Raw genomic sequence first — 16,311 nt, 5'->3', positions numbered from 1 at the left:
AAACGGCTGCTAACGCTGCACACTTCCTCGGCTCCTTGCAACCCTGGCAAGCAGCGTCATATACCCTGGGTCCCATTGTTGATAAATAGGGTGGAGTTTTCACCATCTATGTGCAGCTTATGGGGGCTGCCTTGGCTGTTAAGACCTGATGGGCACAAAGCATCTCTGTGACAGCTTCCAAACGGGAATGAGCCCTTCCCCAGACGATGCAGAATTGGGGATGCACTGTACTGCACGGCTTGCTGCTGCTCTGTGGGGAACACTGGGCCATCCTTGAGGAATTCTTATTGTTTCTCCCCTTCCCAGGGCATGCCCCCACCTCCAGCAAACTCTGCCTATTGTGTTTCTGAAAGGAATTATCTGTATTGAGGCTGCGGGTGTCCCATTCAGAGATGATAAAACCAGAAGGGACCATTGTGATCATTTAGTCTGACCTTCTGCTTAGCACTAGCCTGAACTGATTCCTGTTTGAAACTGCCAGTGGTGGAGAAATCCACCACAGTCCTTGGTAAATAGTTCCAGTGGTTAACTGTAGCCTTGTTCCACTGTTACAGCCCGGCACTGGACTTGCATCATCTGGTCTGTCCAAGATGCCCCATCCAGCACGTTGGGGATGTAACTTCACATTTGTCTCTCGCGCTTCGATCTGGGTTTCAGCTTTCCCAAAACGTGGGGTGGAAGAGTATATGAATTCAGGGGGCTGGCTTTTTCTTGGAGCCAGAGTTGGGGTTGAAAGGCCAGGAGCTTGTTGCTGAAATCCAGCTGTGCTTTTTACATTAAGGACACATTTATGCGTAGGCAGCAGAGAGACCTGTGGCACCTTATAGACTAACAGATGTATTGGAGCATGAGCTTTCATGAGTGAATACCCACTTTGTCGGATGCATGCATAGCTTATAGTTGATTGAAATTGTTTAACAGTTATAGGGTCCAGCAGATTAAGAGGTGGCTTATAACTGCCTGCAGCACCTTTGAGCGATGTGCTTATAACCATGTGTAACATATTCTACTTGTGCTGGCTGTGGGTTTGCAACACGCCGCTTGCACATTCACCCTTTGTGAGCTATTTAGAAATGTGTAACCTTAACATTAAGTGTGATCATTAGGCCACACCCCAGACACTTGGTGTGAACAATCACTTGTGTCAATGATGTTCCGTCTAAAAGTTAATATGCAGAATTCTGCTTCCTTCACATGTTTTTTTTTTCTCAGCTGGGCATAGATATTGGCTTGTGACTAACCACGCTGGCCGCTAGATACCATTGGATGCATCACAGGATTGCAACTGCAATGACAATGCACCCAAACTAACCGAAAGGAGAACTTGAGTTTGGGTAACTCTCGCATCTGCATTTAAAGTAGCTACAAGAGGAGACGTCAGCTTTGTTCTCAGCTCTGGGCTGTCGTGCTCCTACGGACAAGAGAGCAGGCGGTGGCCTGGGGAGAGAGAAGCCTTTGTGTTAAGGCAATTGAAAGCAGCAGTTCCAATGGGGGGCGGTCGGTCAATAGGCTCCTCTGTAGCTGTCTTTGGATGGGCTCTCTGTGTGTATGCTGGGGCAGAACTGTCAGCCCTGGAGACTGAAGGGCACTGTCCACAGAATAGGCCCAACACAGGTAGTGTCAGGCCAAGCATCTCCCATGTGCTGCCACAGCCTGGGGCTGCAGGGGCCACCTGGAGGTATGGGAGGGGGCTTTGCTCTTCATGGTGCAGATAGACCTTGGCATCTCCAGGCTGCTGCAAGGGGCCCAGATAGCACCAAGAAATTATACGTCAAAAAAAGCCTGTTAGACCTAAAAGGCTGCTTAAAATAGCTGCCTGCAAGCGAAGTCTGTTCTTAGCTGCCCCCTTCTCCCCCTGGGTGTGGCGGGGCTGGCAAACGGTCAGCGCCTCGCACCATCCCTCACCCCGCTCCTAGCAAAAAGCGCCCCCTCCCTTCCCGCAGACCTAACGAACTGGCCCCTCTTCCCCCAAGCCTGGCTGTGCTCCGCTGCTGTGGAAGAGCGAGCGAATGGTGCTCCAGGGTGGGGCGAGAGCCTTGGCGGTCAGCGCGTGAGGAGGAAGAGGGAGAGGCTGGAGGAGGATGAGGCTTTTCAAACAAACAAGCCCTGGGCTCATTGCTAATCGAGTTCTGTTGAAGCAAAGGCTCTTGCGGTTTCATGTTGTTGTAAACGTCCTTCGCAAACCACATCCTCTCAGCCGGTGGAAACCAGGGCCGTTTATAACTCTGCTCCGGCCCCCGCTTCCCTTGCCGCTCCCTGGCTCGGGTGGGCTGCTTGGTTCTTCGCCACTTTCCTTCCTCTTGCCGTCTGTTTTTTGGAGCCGCTGCCAGCCCGGTGATGCAATAGGGGCATCTCCCCTCGGCGCTATGTGGTGGTTTTTGCTTTTCTCGGGCTCTGGGAGATAGTGTTCCCCCCCACCCCGTGTCCTGTCTTCCCGTGTCCCCCCCTCCCCCCCCCCTCCGCCACACGACCACTTCGATGGCAAGCTGTGTATCAGGCCCTAGCCAGACGTTACCGCGCTGCACACTGAACTTCCTCCTGGCTTCCGCAAGCCTGCGACCACATCCGATGCTGGTGTGTGTGTGTGTGTGTGTATGTGTATGCATGCACTGCTCAGGCTCACCTCATCCAGGTGGCAGTGTTTAGTGGGGGGTGTTATCTGTGTGCTTATTCAAAATGCTGCCTTTGCCATGAAAACGTAAGATGATTGAAATGCAGCAAACCTCTCTGATCTCCCAGCAGCCAGCCAATGCCCCCTAGCATTGGCAAATAATGCATCAGATACTCCATCGAGTCTCCAAGAGCTGTCTTTTTAGTCTCTTCACACCTCAATACTCCTCTATTCCTTGTCGTTGTAGTATCCGAGCACCATATGATCCCGAACATCTTTGCCTTCAGGACACTTCCCATCCCTTGTGAGGTAGGGAGGTGTTATCCCTGTTGTACAGGTGGGGAAACTGAGGCACAGAGCTGTTAAATGACTTGCTCAGGGTCACACCAGGTGGTTTGTGGCAGAGCTGGGAAATGAATTCAGATTTCCTGAGTTCCAATCCAGTTCGTTAGCAATGAGACCATCCTTTTAGGCCTTCAGCTTCACCCGTGACTTAGCTGGTCTGGTCTGGTCTGGCGTGAGGTCATGTGGGTGCCCTCTGCAAACCTCCAATCACACTCCAGAGTGCCAAGATCCATTTTAAGCCCAGCTTCCATAGCAGGGCAGATGGGAGGGTCCCCGAGGGTCTGTAAATACCAAGGGCTAGCTCTGGAGTTCATGACTTCATTGTTTTGTGCCCACTCTTGCTATTGTGCTAGTGAACGCCCCCATGCATGGGCCTTGACGCTGCCTGTGCCTTTTGGAGCAGTTTCTGCATGGCATCAGAAATCAGATTCCCTAGAGCATGGTGTGTGTTGTTGTTTGGTGTTTTTGGTGAGAGTTGGTAATGCTAATTTCCCCTGCATGCAATCAAGGAAATCCAGCAGTTGCTGCCTCCCCCCACTTCCCCCGCCTCTGTCACCGCCAAGCCTTCCAGAGATGGCAGATTGAATGTTTGCACAATTCCTCTAGGCACAGGAATTCCCCAAGCCCCTGCCACTGTAAATGAGAGCTGGCTCCCTGATTCATCTTGACAAGGGCTTCTGCTGCTCAGTGCAGGCAACCAGACAGCTCCTCTCCACCCCTGCTCTCCAGGAGGGGGAAGGAGGGAAGCCTTCCAAAATTACCTGTTAGGGGGAAGGGCAGGGAGAAGAGGAGTCTGAGAAGGGGGCTGGAGAGGGGGACAGCTTTTTGGATTTTTCCCCTCTTACAGGCCATGAGATCCCAATGTCTTTTTGGTGCTTCCCTTGTTTGGTGACAGGCAACAGTATCTGCAGCGGGAGAATTGGCTGCTCAACCGCTGGAAGGCAAGTGTGGGTAAACAAGGTGGAAATCTCCCCATGGGAAGTCTTGGTTTGCCAATTTAAATGTAGCTGCTCCTCAGCGGGGTCGGGGGGGGTGCCGCGGGCTAACCCTGACATGCTTAGAAAGGCAGGAGTTTTTTCACTCCGCTGCCCTCCTCTCAGGCGTGCAGTGTGCTATGGTGGGAATCTCCGGGGCCTCCAGATGCCCTGTTGGTGGGTGTGGGGAAAGGGGGTCGGTTCTCCGCAAGGATATCCAGCGGTGCAGGGGTCATTTGAGCAATGAGAACGCTGGGCATATGTGCAGCACTTCTCATCCATGGATCTTGAAGCACTTCTCCAAAGATGTGGGCACCTTTGTTGCAGCTATGCTGCTAGGGAAACTGAGTCACAGAGAGGGGACATGCCTTGCCCGAGGTTACCCATGGAGGGTGCATGCTCCAGGTTTCCTGACTCCCTGTCCTATCCGCTGCCAGTGTAGCAGCGTGCTAGGTGTCCTCTGGAATAAGTTTGTCCTCAGTCCCGTTCCCGGCAGGCAGGTATCTGTTGCCACAGCTGGTGTTTGTGGGCATACAGACAAAGTCCTTTCCCTGCGGAGATTATAAGGGGAGAGGTGGTCAAAGGGGTGAGATAAGCCCCTGCAGGAGCGTTTGCTCCTGGAATGTGGCTTGGGGCTGGCCAGGGGGAGGGAGAGTGAGCCTCATTCTGGGCAGCAGCCCGTAGGATGACTGGCTGGAGTTAGCTGGCCTGTGTAGAGCCCAAAGGGGAAGGTAATGGGCGCTGGACGGGGTGGCAGGGATTGCTGTAAATTGGCTGCTCTGGGGTGGTGCTGGCAATGAGCACTGTATATATTTGTGTATAAGAGGGACCCTGTAGGTGTAGAAATGAGTGACCCTGTATATAAGCCAGATGGTCCATTCCTGCCGCCTTAGCTTGCCACGTCCTTTCCTCTGGCCAACAGATGTTATCCTGACTTCAGCCAGATCATTTGCCTCTGAGTCTTCTGGCCCTCTAGCGTTGTCCGTCTGTCGTGCCCCCCCCCCCCCCCCCCCGTGTTCTCTCCAGCCTGCCCCGGGGTGTCTACACTTCGCCCCTCCCTCCCAACCCTGTCACTGGCCTCTGTCCCTTCTCCTGGCCAATTGTCTCCCTGGCCCCTCCAGCGAGTGCCTCAAAACGTCTGCTTACATTTCCCCCCTCAGCCGCCAGCATGTACGGTCCCACAAAGCCCGACGCCTTCCGCTTTCATATGTCTGACCGAGGGGATCGATACTGCTGTTTCGGCCAAAGAAATAATTGTGCATAACGAGGTTTGTAGCATCGATTCCCTGGAGAGGGGCTCTTTGTTTTCACAAGCCACCGAGCTCGGCCCTCCCTCCCTGATAACCTGGCCTGACAAATCAAATGCAAAGAATCGATCGCTGACAGCGTGGTTTTCTGGCCTGGGGGCAGCTGTGTGACCTGGACCATCTTGTTCCAGCACCTAGAGTCCTCTGCCCTGACTTGCAATACTGCTTGGTTTTTGGGGCGTCCCTGGGGCGATGCGCTCCCACGGCTGGGTGCAGAGCAGGAACAGTCAGAGGATGCATGGTGCTTGAGCGCAGCCTCGGTGTGGTGTTTAAGAGGTAGGGAATCCCCAAGGTGGAGGAGAAGACCCTGCAGCAAAATATTCTGAGGCTGCTAAATGTGGGCACTTGAGCTGGATGGCTCCTGCCCTATCAGGCTGGGAGTGACTGAAAGTTACCACCTGTCACCTGACCTGGCTGAAATTAGACCTCTTACCGGGGGACAAATATCCAGCTCCCCAAACTCTCTCTCACTGGCTGACTCTGCAGAGATGCCAAGGGTCCATGGGGGAGTGAGCTGCCGCCTTACTCCTGGGCGGAGCAGCTCTCAAGCAGGGCAGAGGCATGTGCCGGGTAACCAGGCACTACTGACCCCTGTCCCTGAGGGCTGACATCGGCCCCTTTCAATGGCACAACCCCGCCCCATAGAAGAGCCCATGTACAGTGTGCTGAGTATAACGTGGCTATCGGGACAGGGCAGCCCCCACTCAATGCCTGCACAGAGATGCAGAGAAGATTCCTGGGCCAGCTGTTCGGCTTCTAGTGGATTTCAGTTAGCAACAAAGTCTCGTCTTGCTGAGCGTGACCTTTCTGGGAAGCTTAGAATAGAGATTCTTGTTGATCCCTACTTCCCCTCCTCCTGCAAAGCTGGGAGGCTCCTCCAGGTAGGTGGGCGGCATGGCCTTGGACCTTGATTACAATGGCTAAAGTTTTACAGCTCTTCTCAATTAAAACCAAAAGTCTGATGCCGCTGCAGACATCTGCCATTTTAAAAATGCCTCTCTTCTAAACCAAGGCCAAAAGCCTGCCATTCTGATGGTACATGCTCGTGCACTGGGGTTCCAGACAAGCTGCCAGAGCTCTCCTGTTTTGATCTCAGACTGTGTGGCCGCTGCTCTCTGCCCGGAAAGGGACAGGTTTTCACCGTGTCTCTAGCGGGTGGATCCAGATTTAGCCTTGGAGAATAATCTGCGTTTTCTCTCTTGTTTGAAGGCCAGGATGTGATGGACATAGCATCCTCTGCTGGTGAAGGGTGGCTTGTGAAATGTACTGACTGGTCTTTCTGCTCCTTAGGAAAAGTTGGGATGAAGTTTGTGGGAAAAAAAAAGATGCTAGACATGGGCTGTCTGTTAATGAGCATGTCCTAAACACAGCCCTAAGTCCTGCTGTTGGTAATGAAGCCCATTCGTTAAGGGACCACTGGGAAGTATTCTTGGGCTGTGGTTTGTTTGACCTCATAAGGCTCAGCTCTGCTCAGGAGCAAGCTTTTGATTTCCGGCATCGCTGTGCAAGGAGGGGTTTTGTTGGACAGCATGCTTCTGTAGCATCTTCCACGTACGCGTCTCCAAAGCTTTCGCCAAAGGAGATGTTTTGATCACAGATTTGCTCTGCAATCTGCCAAGAACGTGAATAGGATACTTAGGAAGAAATGAAGGCTAGTGGTTAGAGCAGGGGAATGGAGTGTGGGGGATTCAGGATGTCTGGGTTATATTTGCAACTCTGCCACCGACTTTGTATGACCTTGGTTTACCCATCTGTGCAGTGGTGGATAATCCTTCCCTGTTTTGGTGGAGCATCACCAGGCTGTCTGTAAAGCAGTTTACTCTCACCCAGGCTCAGCGCTGCGCTGTTGAAGGCAATGAGAGTTTTGCAAGTGACGTCAGCCGATCTAGGACCAGGCCTGTAGGCCTTTCAGCAGGCTGTGGTCTCATTAGTCTCTCTCTCTCTCTGCCTGCTGCAAGTTTTATCATCTTTACACTCAATTTTCTTCTGTTGCAGATTTTCCAGCAAGTGGATTTCAATAAGAAGCCAGGCCGCATGAGTGCCAAGCCCATTAACTTTGCGGTCGTCTTGAAGCTGTCCAATGCTCACCTGCAGGAGAAGGCTTTCCGGGTGTGTGGAAACCCCTTCCCTGTCACCTGGAACCTGCCTACCATCCCAGGGTTCATGCTGTAATGCCCAGTACAGAATGAGCAAAACAAATCCCTGGGCAGCTCCTTTGAAGTCAGCGCGGTTGCGCCTGGGGTGGATTTTGTAAGGGGTTAATTTCCCCATCTAGTTGCCTCTAGATTCCACATGGAGTTTGTTCTTGGTTTAGCTGGGGTGATGAAGGCACGAGAAGGCACGCGCAGTGCGTCCAGTGTCAGCTCTTGGGGTGGCTTATTCTGTGGTCTGTGTACTAAGAGAGATTTTCACATAGGCCCATCTTAAGTCCCAGTGTCCCCATCCATTTCTCCTCCATCCACAGGACCCTGGGGGCCCCAGAGCTCAGGGCCCTGGCAGTGTGGAGGTAGTTTGGGATTTGATTTTTCTCATTTCTTTTTTTCTTCCATCCTCCTTACCCAGGATGGCCTCATTGAGCAGCTGTATGACCTGACACTCGAATATCTCCACGGCCAAGCCCACAGCATTGGATTCCCAGAGCTGACCCTGCCAATTATCATTCAAGTAAGGCGCTTTCCTGTGCTGGGGCATGTGAATATGGGGCAGGCTTGAAACGGTGCTGGTACTGGTGGGAGGGGGTCTCTCTCTTCTCCCAGTGGTGATTTCCCTTGGCATTTCTCCAGATGATTTTCGCCCTGGTTTCACTCGGGCTGTGAGCGGAGAGAAATCTCAGGCTAGCAGGAGGATGAGAGTGGGCAGGGAAGTGGTTCTGTATTTCACTTCTCCCCTGGGAGACGTGGGAGTGGGACAAAGGGACATCTAATTACTGCAGATGTGTCCTTGTGACTGACAAATTCAGGTTGGCTCTGGGTGCTGTAGCTCTGTCCAAATTGTAGCGTGTGGGTGCGCGTTTCCCAGAACAGGCTTGAGTTGGTAGTTGTGCCTCGTGAGCCGATGTGCTTCCCTGCCCCACAGCCCCTCACACGCCCACCTCAAGATGGGGCTCTCTCCTCCATCCCTTCCCCTGAACCAGTGCTCTTCCCCTCATTCACCCACCACAAAAGAACACACACGCCCCTTCCCCCTCGTCCTCGCAGCAGGACCTACTGTCCCTCCCCAGGGCCCCTCACACCTGTGCCATGAGGCAGTCGTCTTTCCTTGTCCCCTGGCAAGCAAGCCATGCTTTGCTCCTCCGTGCCCTCTGGCGCACTGCCCTACCTTCTGATCAGTGTGGCCCAGGCAGGTTTGAATGTGTTCGCTGATACCTGGCGCAGCTGAGGGACCGGATGGCTTGTATTTAGGTAGCAGCAGGTCACTGGTTCTGAACAGTTAAATGGAGCTCCTAGCTCAGTGAACATGTGCTCTCTCTCCGTTTCCCCTTGGGCTCCCTTTTTTAACTCCCTGTTCATGGGTGGCATATGGGAACTGGCTTAGGTTTGCCGCCCTCACGTTGCTCAGTACCGCTAGCATCTTTGCTCTGCTTAGACGCCATTGACTAGTGGGTGACCATGCACCTGGTTGCTGTGACGCCTCTGGCTGATCTGGCAGTGACTTCTCAGCTCGGGAACCATTGGCCGTTTGGGAGATGTATCTGCTCCTAGCTTCAGTGTTGCAGACCAGCACCTGTCCTGCACACGGTTGTGGGCTGGGTCACAGCCCTGGCCTAGCCACCCCTGGTGGAAGCGAGGTGATGAGCTCTTCTGTGCTAGGAACGCAGCTCCCATTCTCACTCCAGTGTGTTCGTTTACTGATCAACAAGAGACACATGAAAACTTTTGCTCCCTGCATTATTTCCAGCAGCTGCTGAGGGCATCAAAGCCATCAGGAACCGGTGTTGTGGCGGGAATGGAGCGTGTCCTGCAGCCCCCTGGCACCGAGCTCCCTGTAGCTTCCAGACACCCCACATCCTAGCCTGCCTTTCTGCAGATAATTCGTGTTGTGTGCGCAATGTGGTGCGACAAGCGCCCGGATAGAACAGCCTGTTGATTTCCTGTGTGGCCACCGCTGACCATGGCCTTAGGGTGTCTGCTGGGCCCAGGCGCTGGGTTTGCATTCCCAAAAGCTGAGGTCCTGAGAGGCAGGCTATGTCCCTGGGACACCTCCACTTGGTGATTAAAAATCCCTCCGTCCTGATGCTTGAAGCTCACCTCCTCCTAATGCCTTGGCACTGGGGTTGGATTCCTGCTGGCAGAGGGCGGGTTCCATAGCTGCTGGTCCGTGGCTTTGGGAGAAGCTCGGCTGAATTGACCCCAAACGGAACTTGACAGCCCAGAAAGCTGGAAGCGCGAGGGCAGATCAAAGAGAAGTGGAGCCAGGAGGATGGAGAGAGTTCAAAGGTTTCTCTTCTGCCCAGCGCCTCGGGAGTGACCGGGGGAGACTGCTGGTTGGCAGTGAGGGTTAAGTGCCCTTCTGAGGAGGTGCCGGTCTGGCTGCTCTGCGCACACCCTGCTGTCTGGTTCTCAGATTTGAATCAGAACTGACTTTAGAGGAGGCTGCTTCTCCCTTCCCTAGCTCCCTGCCAGAGGGAAAGCACCACACAGAATGGGCACAGGAAAAGAGGACAGCCACCAGAATGAGGCGGGGGGGACAGGCAGGGGAGGGCATCATCTGTGGCTAGGCAGAAGGGCAGGAACTCTGGATGGTCCTTGCCACGTGCCGCTACAACCGCCTTCCTTTCTGCTCTGGCTCGCATGCTTTCACTCCTTTGTTTTTGGGGTGGCGGGCTGGGATTGGGTTGGTTTGCCTGGAATACACAAGCCCAGCTGCTTCAGATCATTTATAGCTCCCTGCATCATTTCCAGTAAGGAGAATGGGGGTTTTTTTTGCTGTGGTCTCCGCTGGTGTAAGCCATTGGTGTGGCAGGCTGACAGAATCAATCCTGCTAATCACAGGGCTGCTTAGCTGGGAGCTGGTGTGAGATGTCGTTTGTCTCTCACTCTCACACGCACCCCCTGGCTTCCCATATTCTGGGAAGATACAGTTGTGCAATTTGGCAAAGGGGAGACATGCACACACATGTTCACCCACTCTCTCCCTCCTCGCTGTCTGCTCCAGCCTTCTGGGTTGTCTCTGTCTTTTAACGCAGGAGCCAGAGCTGGAGTGAGATCTCATTACCTCTCGTTAATATCTGAGGCAGATAGCAGGGAAACAGGGAGGGGGTGGGATGGCGGGGAAGGGAACGAACAAGCCGCGCTGAACTGCACAGATAGGGCTTGAGATTTGGCAGGATTTCTGGCGACACTTCTGCAGCGAAAGAAAAATGATAATGTACATCGCAACGGATGAAATGGATCTTGAGCTGCAGCTGCAGGGATCCAGGGAGATAAATAAAATGACAAATGCATCCCTGGGTGAAGATAAATATGCAGCACCTATAAAGATACATATTTTAGGAGGAGTTGGGGGGGGTGGGATTTGAGCAGCAGAAAAACAGTTTTACTGACCGATTTTTAAACACCTCTTTAGAGAGAGGGCAGGCAATATATATTAACCCTGTCGTTTCTGCGGTTGAAGGAGAACCTAGGATCATGCAGAATATGGGGGGTGGTGTGCAGCGGACGGACGGGTGACGGGAGAGGATTCACCATGTGAGTTGCAAGCTTGAGCCAATGACTGGCTCTTCGTGCAGTGCTGTGTGAGGTGCCAGTGGTGGAGAATAACAGCACAGAGCAGGTGTGTCGCCTCTCCGTCACAGGGGTACCTGCCTCCTGAGTGATCCAGTTTGTGGGACTGACAGAGGGACACCTCCCTCCCTGTTTTTCTTGTACTCATGCAGGACTTCTAAACATCGAGTCGAGTTTGTCAATCGGAGACTTATGATCTGTGTTACAGTAACATCTGCAGCCCCCAGCCGAGATCAGAGTACCATTGCTTGTGGCACTGTATGTAGGTAGAGAGAGAGAGAGAGCAAGAGACAATCCCCTCTCCAAAGATAGCCAAGACAAAGGGTCAAAGGGGAAACTGAGGCACAGAGTGACTAAGTGACTTGCCCAAGGTCACTCACACAATCTATAGTGAAACCAACAACTGAACCCAGATTTCGAGTCCAGTGCCTGAACCTCAAGCCTCTGTCTCCTCTCAGCCCGTCGTCCTCCTCAGTTCTGGCAGTTTCCCAACTCTCTGGTGAATCAGGATGAGGTGGAAGTGGCTGTTGCAGTCCTGCCTTTGGGGCCCGGCCCCACTCTGAATAATGAGTGTGTGAAGTCAAAGTAAAACAAGCCTCTGCCCCACGCCTGTGTGTGTTTCAGAGCTGTTAGCGGGCACTGGAGTACTTTGTCCCATCATGCTGCTTTACCTGTTCCAAGCTCTCTCTGAACATTAACTGATCTAACCCTCCCAACACTCCCCATTGCATTAGGCAGGTACAGAATAAGCCTCATTTTACAGATGGGGAAACTGAGGCAGGGAAGTTGTGTGACTTTCCCACAGCCCCTCAGACAGTCAGTGACAGAACTGGAGCTAGAACCCCTGTCTCTTGACCTCCCTTTCCTTGCTCTCACTGCTAGACCACGCCGACGCTCGGCTCAGAGGCTCAGATTAGTGAGGCATACGCCTGCAGGGGAAGCGACCCGCTGGCTTTTCACTCTCTGCTTTGGATTCCCTGACAGTTAGCCATTTGTCTGCCCTGGCAGGGTTTCTCTTTGCATGTGGCTCTGGCCAGGAGCCTGCCTTGGAGAGCTCCCCTCTGCTGAGGGTGGGAGCATTTGGCAAGCAATATAATGTACCTGGGAGGAAATCTGCTTGTCAGTCCATCCACCCTGCTTCTGCAGCCCTTTGCCAGCAGGGACACCCGATGTTGCCTCAGCTTTTCTCAGGGGGAGGGTGGGGTTGAGCCTTAAAAGAATGGAGGCAGAGCCATGGGGAGACTGGTTGGAATTGGGAGCAGGATGGAGAGGTGTTTAAGGATGAGGCTGCAAGCAAAAAACACATTTTGATCTGATTGGAATAAAATACCCTCAATTGTCTAGTGAAACTGAAGTTTGTTTCCTGGCCAGAGGGAGGCCAGGGCAGCTCCTTGGTGACTGGGAGGGTCTCTGCGCAGGCCGGCGGCAGCGTCTGTGGTTTCTGAGCTGCACTGGCTGGGTTCCACATAAGGCATCGAGTCCAAGAGGAAATAATTGGCTGGTTGGAGGCCTCCCAGCTGCCCACAGAGGTTAATTTTGCAGATGTTGTGGGGAGGGCGTGTGGGGTTTGCACTCAGGAAAAGTGAGAGGCATTGGCTGGAATGGGGGGCGGAGCAGTCGGGTCCTGTGCAGATGACTCTTCCGGATGCAGCTCAATTCTGACCCAAACCCTCCCCTTGGAATTCCAGTTCTGCCCCTTCCCCAGCTCTGCCAATGCCCCTCTATCTGCCCCTCCCCCTTGGTATTCCAGTTCTGGGCTCCCCAGCTCTGCTAGTGCCCCTCTATCTGTGCCCTCCCCCCCCTTTGTATTCCACTCCTGCCTGAGCCGGGACCAGTTGTGTTGATTATACGGCAGCTGGAAGCTCTGGTTTCAGGCCGCGGAGGTATTTCCAGCCTGATGGTTAGATGCCCTGTCCAGATATGAGCTGTGATAAGGGATGCCAGGAGCGATCTCTGAGCAAGGCGGTTTATGTTGACCTCCATGCTGACATCTGGTGTATTGGTCCCTGAAGCACCGTGGCAGCGGAGGTGGGTAATAGCTGGGCCGTGGCTGTGAACAGAGGGAACGAGGAGTCCCTTGCTGCCTTTCTCCGGGGGGGGGGGGGGGGACGGCTTTGTTTGTGAGATCAGTTAATGGAAACTATTACACGACGTTCATTTTCTGCCTTTCTCCCCTTCCCTTCTTCTCGCTCCAGCTCAAATCTTTCCTGAAGGAATGCAAGATCGCCAACTACTGCAAAGCGATCCGGCAGCTCCTGGAGAAGTTGCAGGAAAATTCTGCCTACGTCGCCAGTAGGCGTCAGAAAGCCACCTTTGGCGTGGCCAGGAGGGAGGCTGTGGTGAGTCGGCAACTTGAATTTCGGCTTCCTGGAAAGACACTCTGACTCCGCAGTGGAGGTTGAGACTGGCAGCGGGAAGAGGGGCGAGGTCATGGAATTGGGCATGCCCGGGGTGGGTTGGATGTTTGCAAAACAGACTGGGCTGAGCTTGGCTCTTGTGCTGTTGCTGGCGAAATTCCCCAGCCAACAGCATCATGGAAAACATAGTCCCTAAATTACACCCGTTGTTATGGATGTGTGCTCCTATTAGGGACACTCCTTTTCAGCGGTACCCGTCTGGGCCTTCTCCTGTAGAAGTCTCTTGCAGCTCGCCTGTCCCACTTCAGATCTGTGAAGGCCACCAGATGAGTGACAACTGGAGGAGGGACCTCACCTCCTATCTAGGAGCTTTGCTGGCTCATGATCCTTGGCTGCCTGCCTCCAGCCGAGGTGGGGGAGGAGGGGATAATACCTTTGTCGCTCAGCTGATTTGCAGCACTTTGTCTTTGTTAAACGAGTGCCCTGGTTAGATTCTCCTTGTTCGCCTGGAGACGGCAATAAATTTTAGGTTGAGAGCAGGACTTCTGGGTGTTGTGCCTCTGCGGCTGCTCTCCAATGGGCTCTGGGACGTTTCCCCTCCCTGCAGCCCAAGCTGTTGCGTGTAGACATCTCTACACGTTTGACACCGAGGAAAGCCGCCAAGGCCTGGAGGAGCCGGTGTGCACTGGGTTGTTCTGCTTTAAACTTTGGGGACAAGTTGGATGTGGAGCGGAGAGGAAGGAGAGCGGGTGCCTGAGATGTCAGAGCTCCCTCCCCCCACACTGCATGTTGTGGGGAATCGATCCCTGTGCAGGCAGTAGCTGCTGAGGGAATGTGCTGGGGGCTTTTGGCCTCTGGGCTGTGGCTGCAGTGAGGGGTTTTATTTACAGATAAGACTGATAGTGGGAACTATAAGGCCCAGGAAGGGGCGGGGCTGATGGTTCCGCAGGGGGAGGGTGGGCTTTAAAAGGCCTCACGTTGCTCCCACAGGAGGAGCTGGGATTTTTACCATTAGCTTCAGTGGGAGCAGGGTGAGGCTGGTGGTCAAGCGTCGCCTACCTTGAAAGCCCTCTCAGCACAGAGCTGGCCCAGCACAGATGAGCCTTCCTTCCAGGCCTGAGAAGGGAGTTCTAGTTTCCTGGGGCTGTTCTAGCTCCGTCCTCCCTGCTGGGACCTCCAACAAGGACGTGGCTAGTTTTGTTCTAAGTGGGTACTTGTCCATTGGGAACTGGACTGAGACCCACCTGGCTCACTTCTTACAGGCCACCGAGCAGCCCTTGGGTGGTGGCAGCTTCCCACGGCTGCTGGGCTGGATTTGAACCGTTGGCTTAGTGATCAGAAGCTCCCTGGCGTATTTCCCGCCCGATCTTCCTTTCTCGTGCCTTTTAATGTGGGCCTGTCTTAGAAGAGCAGCCCGTACAGCAGGTCTGTGAGTCTCTTCTGGTGGATTCGCTGGAACGTGAAGTCTTTAAATCATGTGTTCAGGACGTCAGTAACTCAGCCAGAAGTTAGAGGTCTATTACAGTGAGGTTCTGTGGCCTGCGATGTGCAGGAGGTCAGATTAGATGATCACCGTGGTCCCTTCTCCCTTAGAGTCTATGAGGCCAGGAGCAGGGCTTTGAGAAAGAGAGAGCAGTTTTGGACGGTCTCTTTCTGGGCTATGAGGTGAAATTCCCTCCTATCTTGGCTTGACCAAGACTGAGACCTGCTTGGCATGATTGTGGAAGAAGATGGGAAGGTGGAAATTCTATTCCGTCATCATCTTACCCTCGAATTCCCTGGCTTCCCTGCGCTGAGCTCTTCTTAGAATGGTTCTTGGCTGTGTGGTGCTGGAGCTGCTGCTTCCTAGCATCTCTCCCCTGTCTGCTCCAAGCTAGGCCACCAGAGAGGGGAAAGGGGAGAGAGCATGGCCAGGGAATTCAGCTCAACTCTGCTTCCCTCATGCTGAACACATTAATTTTTATTTCTCTCTTGCTTGGGCCAGACCCTCTCCTGGGACCCATTTACCGCTGAGTCCTGGAGCATTTGAAACCCAGCTCCGAATCCAGACTCTCAATTGCTGTCCCATTAACAGATTTTTGTATGCTGTTGCATTGGGCGTCTGGGGTGGAATTTTTCCCTTCCAGGCAGGGAAGGAGAGGTGAAAATATTTCATCCTCCAGAAGAGCCCATGGAGTCGGAGTGAGCTGGTTTTTGCCACTCTGCTCCGATGGGAATTGGCTGAAGCTCTGTGTTGGGAAAGGCTCCACCTGTTAGCGCTGGGCACGGAGCTGGAGTTCCACTGCAGAGAAATTTATCTTCAGATGCTCAGCTGCGTGGACTGCAGGGAAATTATCCTTTCAAATCCTGGTGTGTCAGCGCCAGGCCGCAGCAGCGTTGTTCTGAGATTAAGGGGCTGATGGAACTGGTTTTGAAGTGACTAAGTATTCTTTGGTTCTATAAATGCCTTTCTGGGTCGGACTGTCTTGCCAAAGGGATTAGGTTTCCCATCTGGAGCAAGGTTTTTTTTCATTTTATTTTTTCCCCCTGTCGATGCCGTGACCACCCACCCGCTCTGCAGAGGCGGAGATTTCAGCCTCTGGGGCTCTCAGCGAGGTGCGGGGCCGGGTTTCCAGCAACTATGCAATTATCTGCTCGCTCCCAGCAGCTCAGGCTGCAGCCCCATTTATCAGAACAAGATAATTAATTTTAACACTTAGTTGCCTGCACAGCTCCTGGGTTATATATCGCAGCGGCTGGCTGCTGAAAGGGACGAGAGTCGATCTGGGCTGACCCCCGAAGTGCAGCGGCACATGGGCTGCACTGGGAAGGGTAGAGGAGCACTAGGTTGCCATGCAAGCTTTGGGGGGTTCTTGTGTGGTGAGTTACAGGGATATAGCAGCAGCTTATGGCTCTGCTGTGCAGGGATGCATGGGTTCCCAGCAGAACGTGTGATTGCTGCTCTCCACACTGAGAAGAGGCGGGAGCCATTCATTGCCCAAAGAGAAGTGGGGT

General features: G+C 53.5%; 1 protein-coding gene across 2 annotated transcripts in view; it reads left to right on the top strand.

Moving 5' to 3' along the window:
• The window catches only part of NOC2L (NOC2 like nucleolar associated transcriptional repressor), an 81,210-nt gene that overhangs the window by 29,805 nt on the left and 35,094 nt on the right, over positions 1-16,311 (top strand). For both annotated transcript variants that reach the window (XM_030537716.1, XM_030537715.1), the window contains exons 13-15: positions 7,233-7,346; positions 7,800-7,901; positions 13,156-13,299. In XM_030537716.1, coding sequence (XP_030393576.1) covers positions 7,233-7,346; positions 7,800-7,901; positions 13,156-13,299 — 360 coding nt within the window. The remainder of the gene's footprint in view (positions 1-7,232; positions 7,347-7,799; positions 7,902-13,155; positions 13,300-16,311) is intronic.

This window comes from Gopherus evgoodei, chromosome 18 (genome assembly GCF_007399415.2).
Source record: "Gopherus evgoodei ecotype Sinaloan lineage chromosome 18, rGopEvg1_v1.p, whole genome shotgun sequence".
NCBI classification, from domain to species: Eukaryota; Metazoa; Chordata; order Testudines; family Testudinidae; genus Gopherus; species Gopherus evgoodei.
This window is presented reverse-complemented; position numbering and strand designations above follow the sequence as displayed.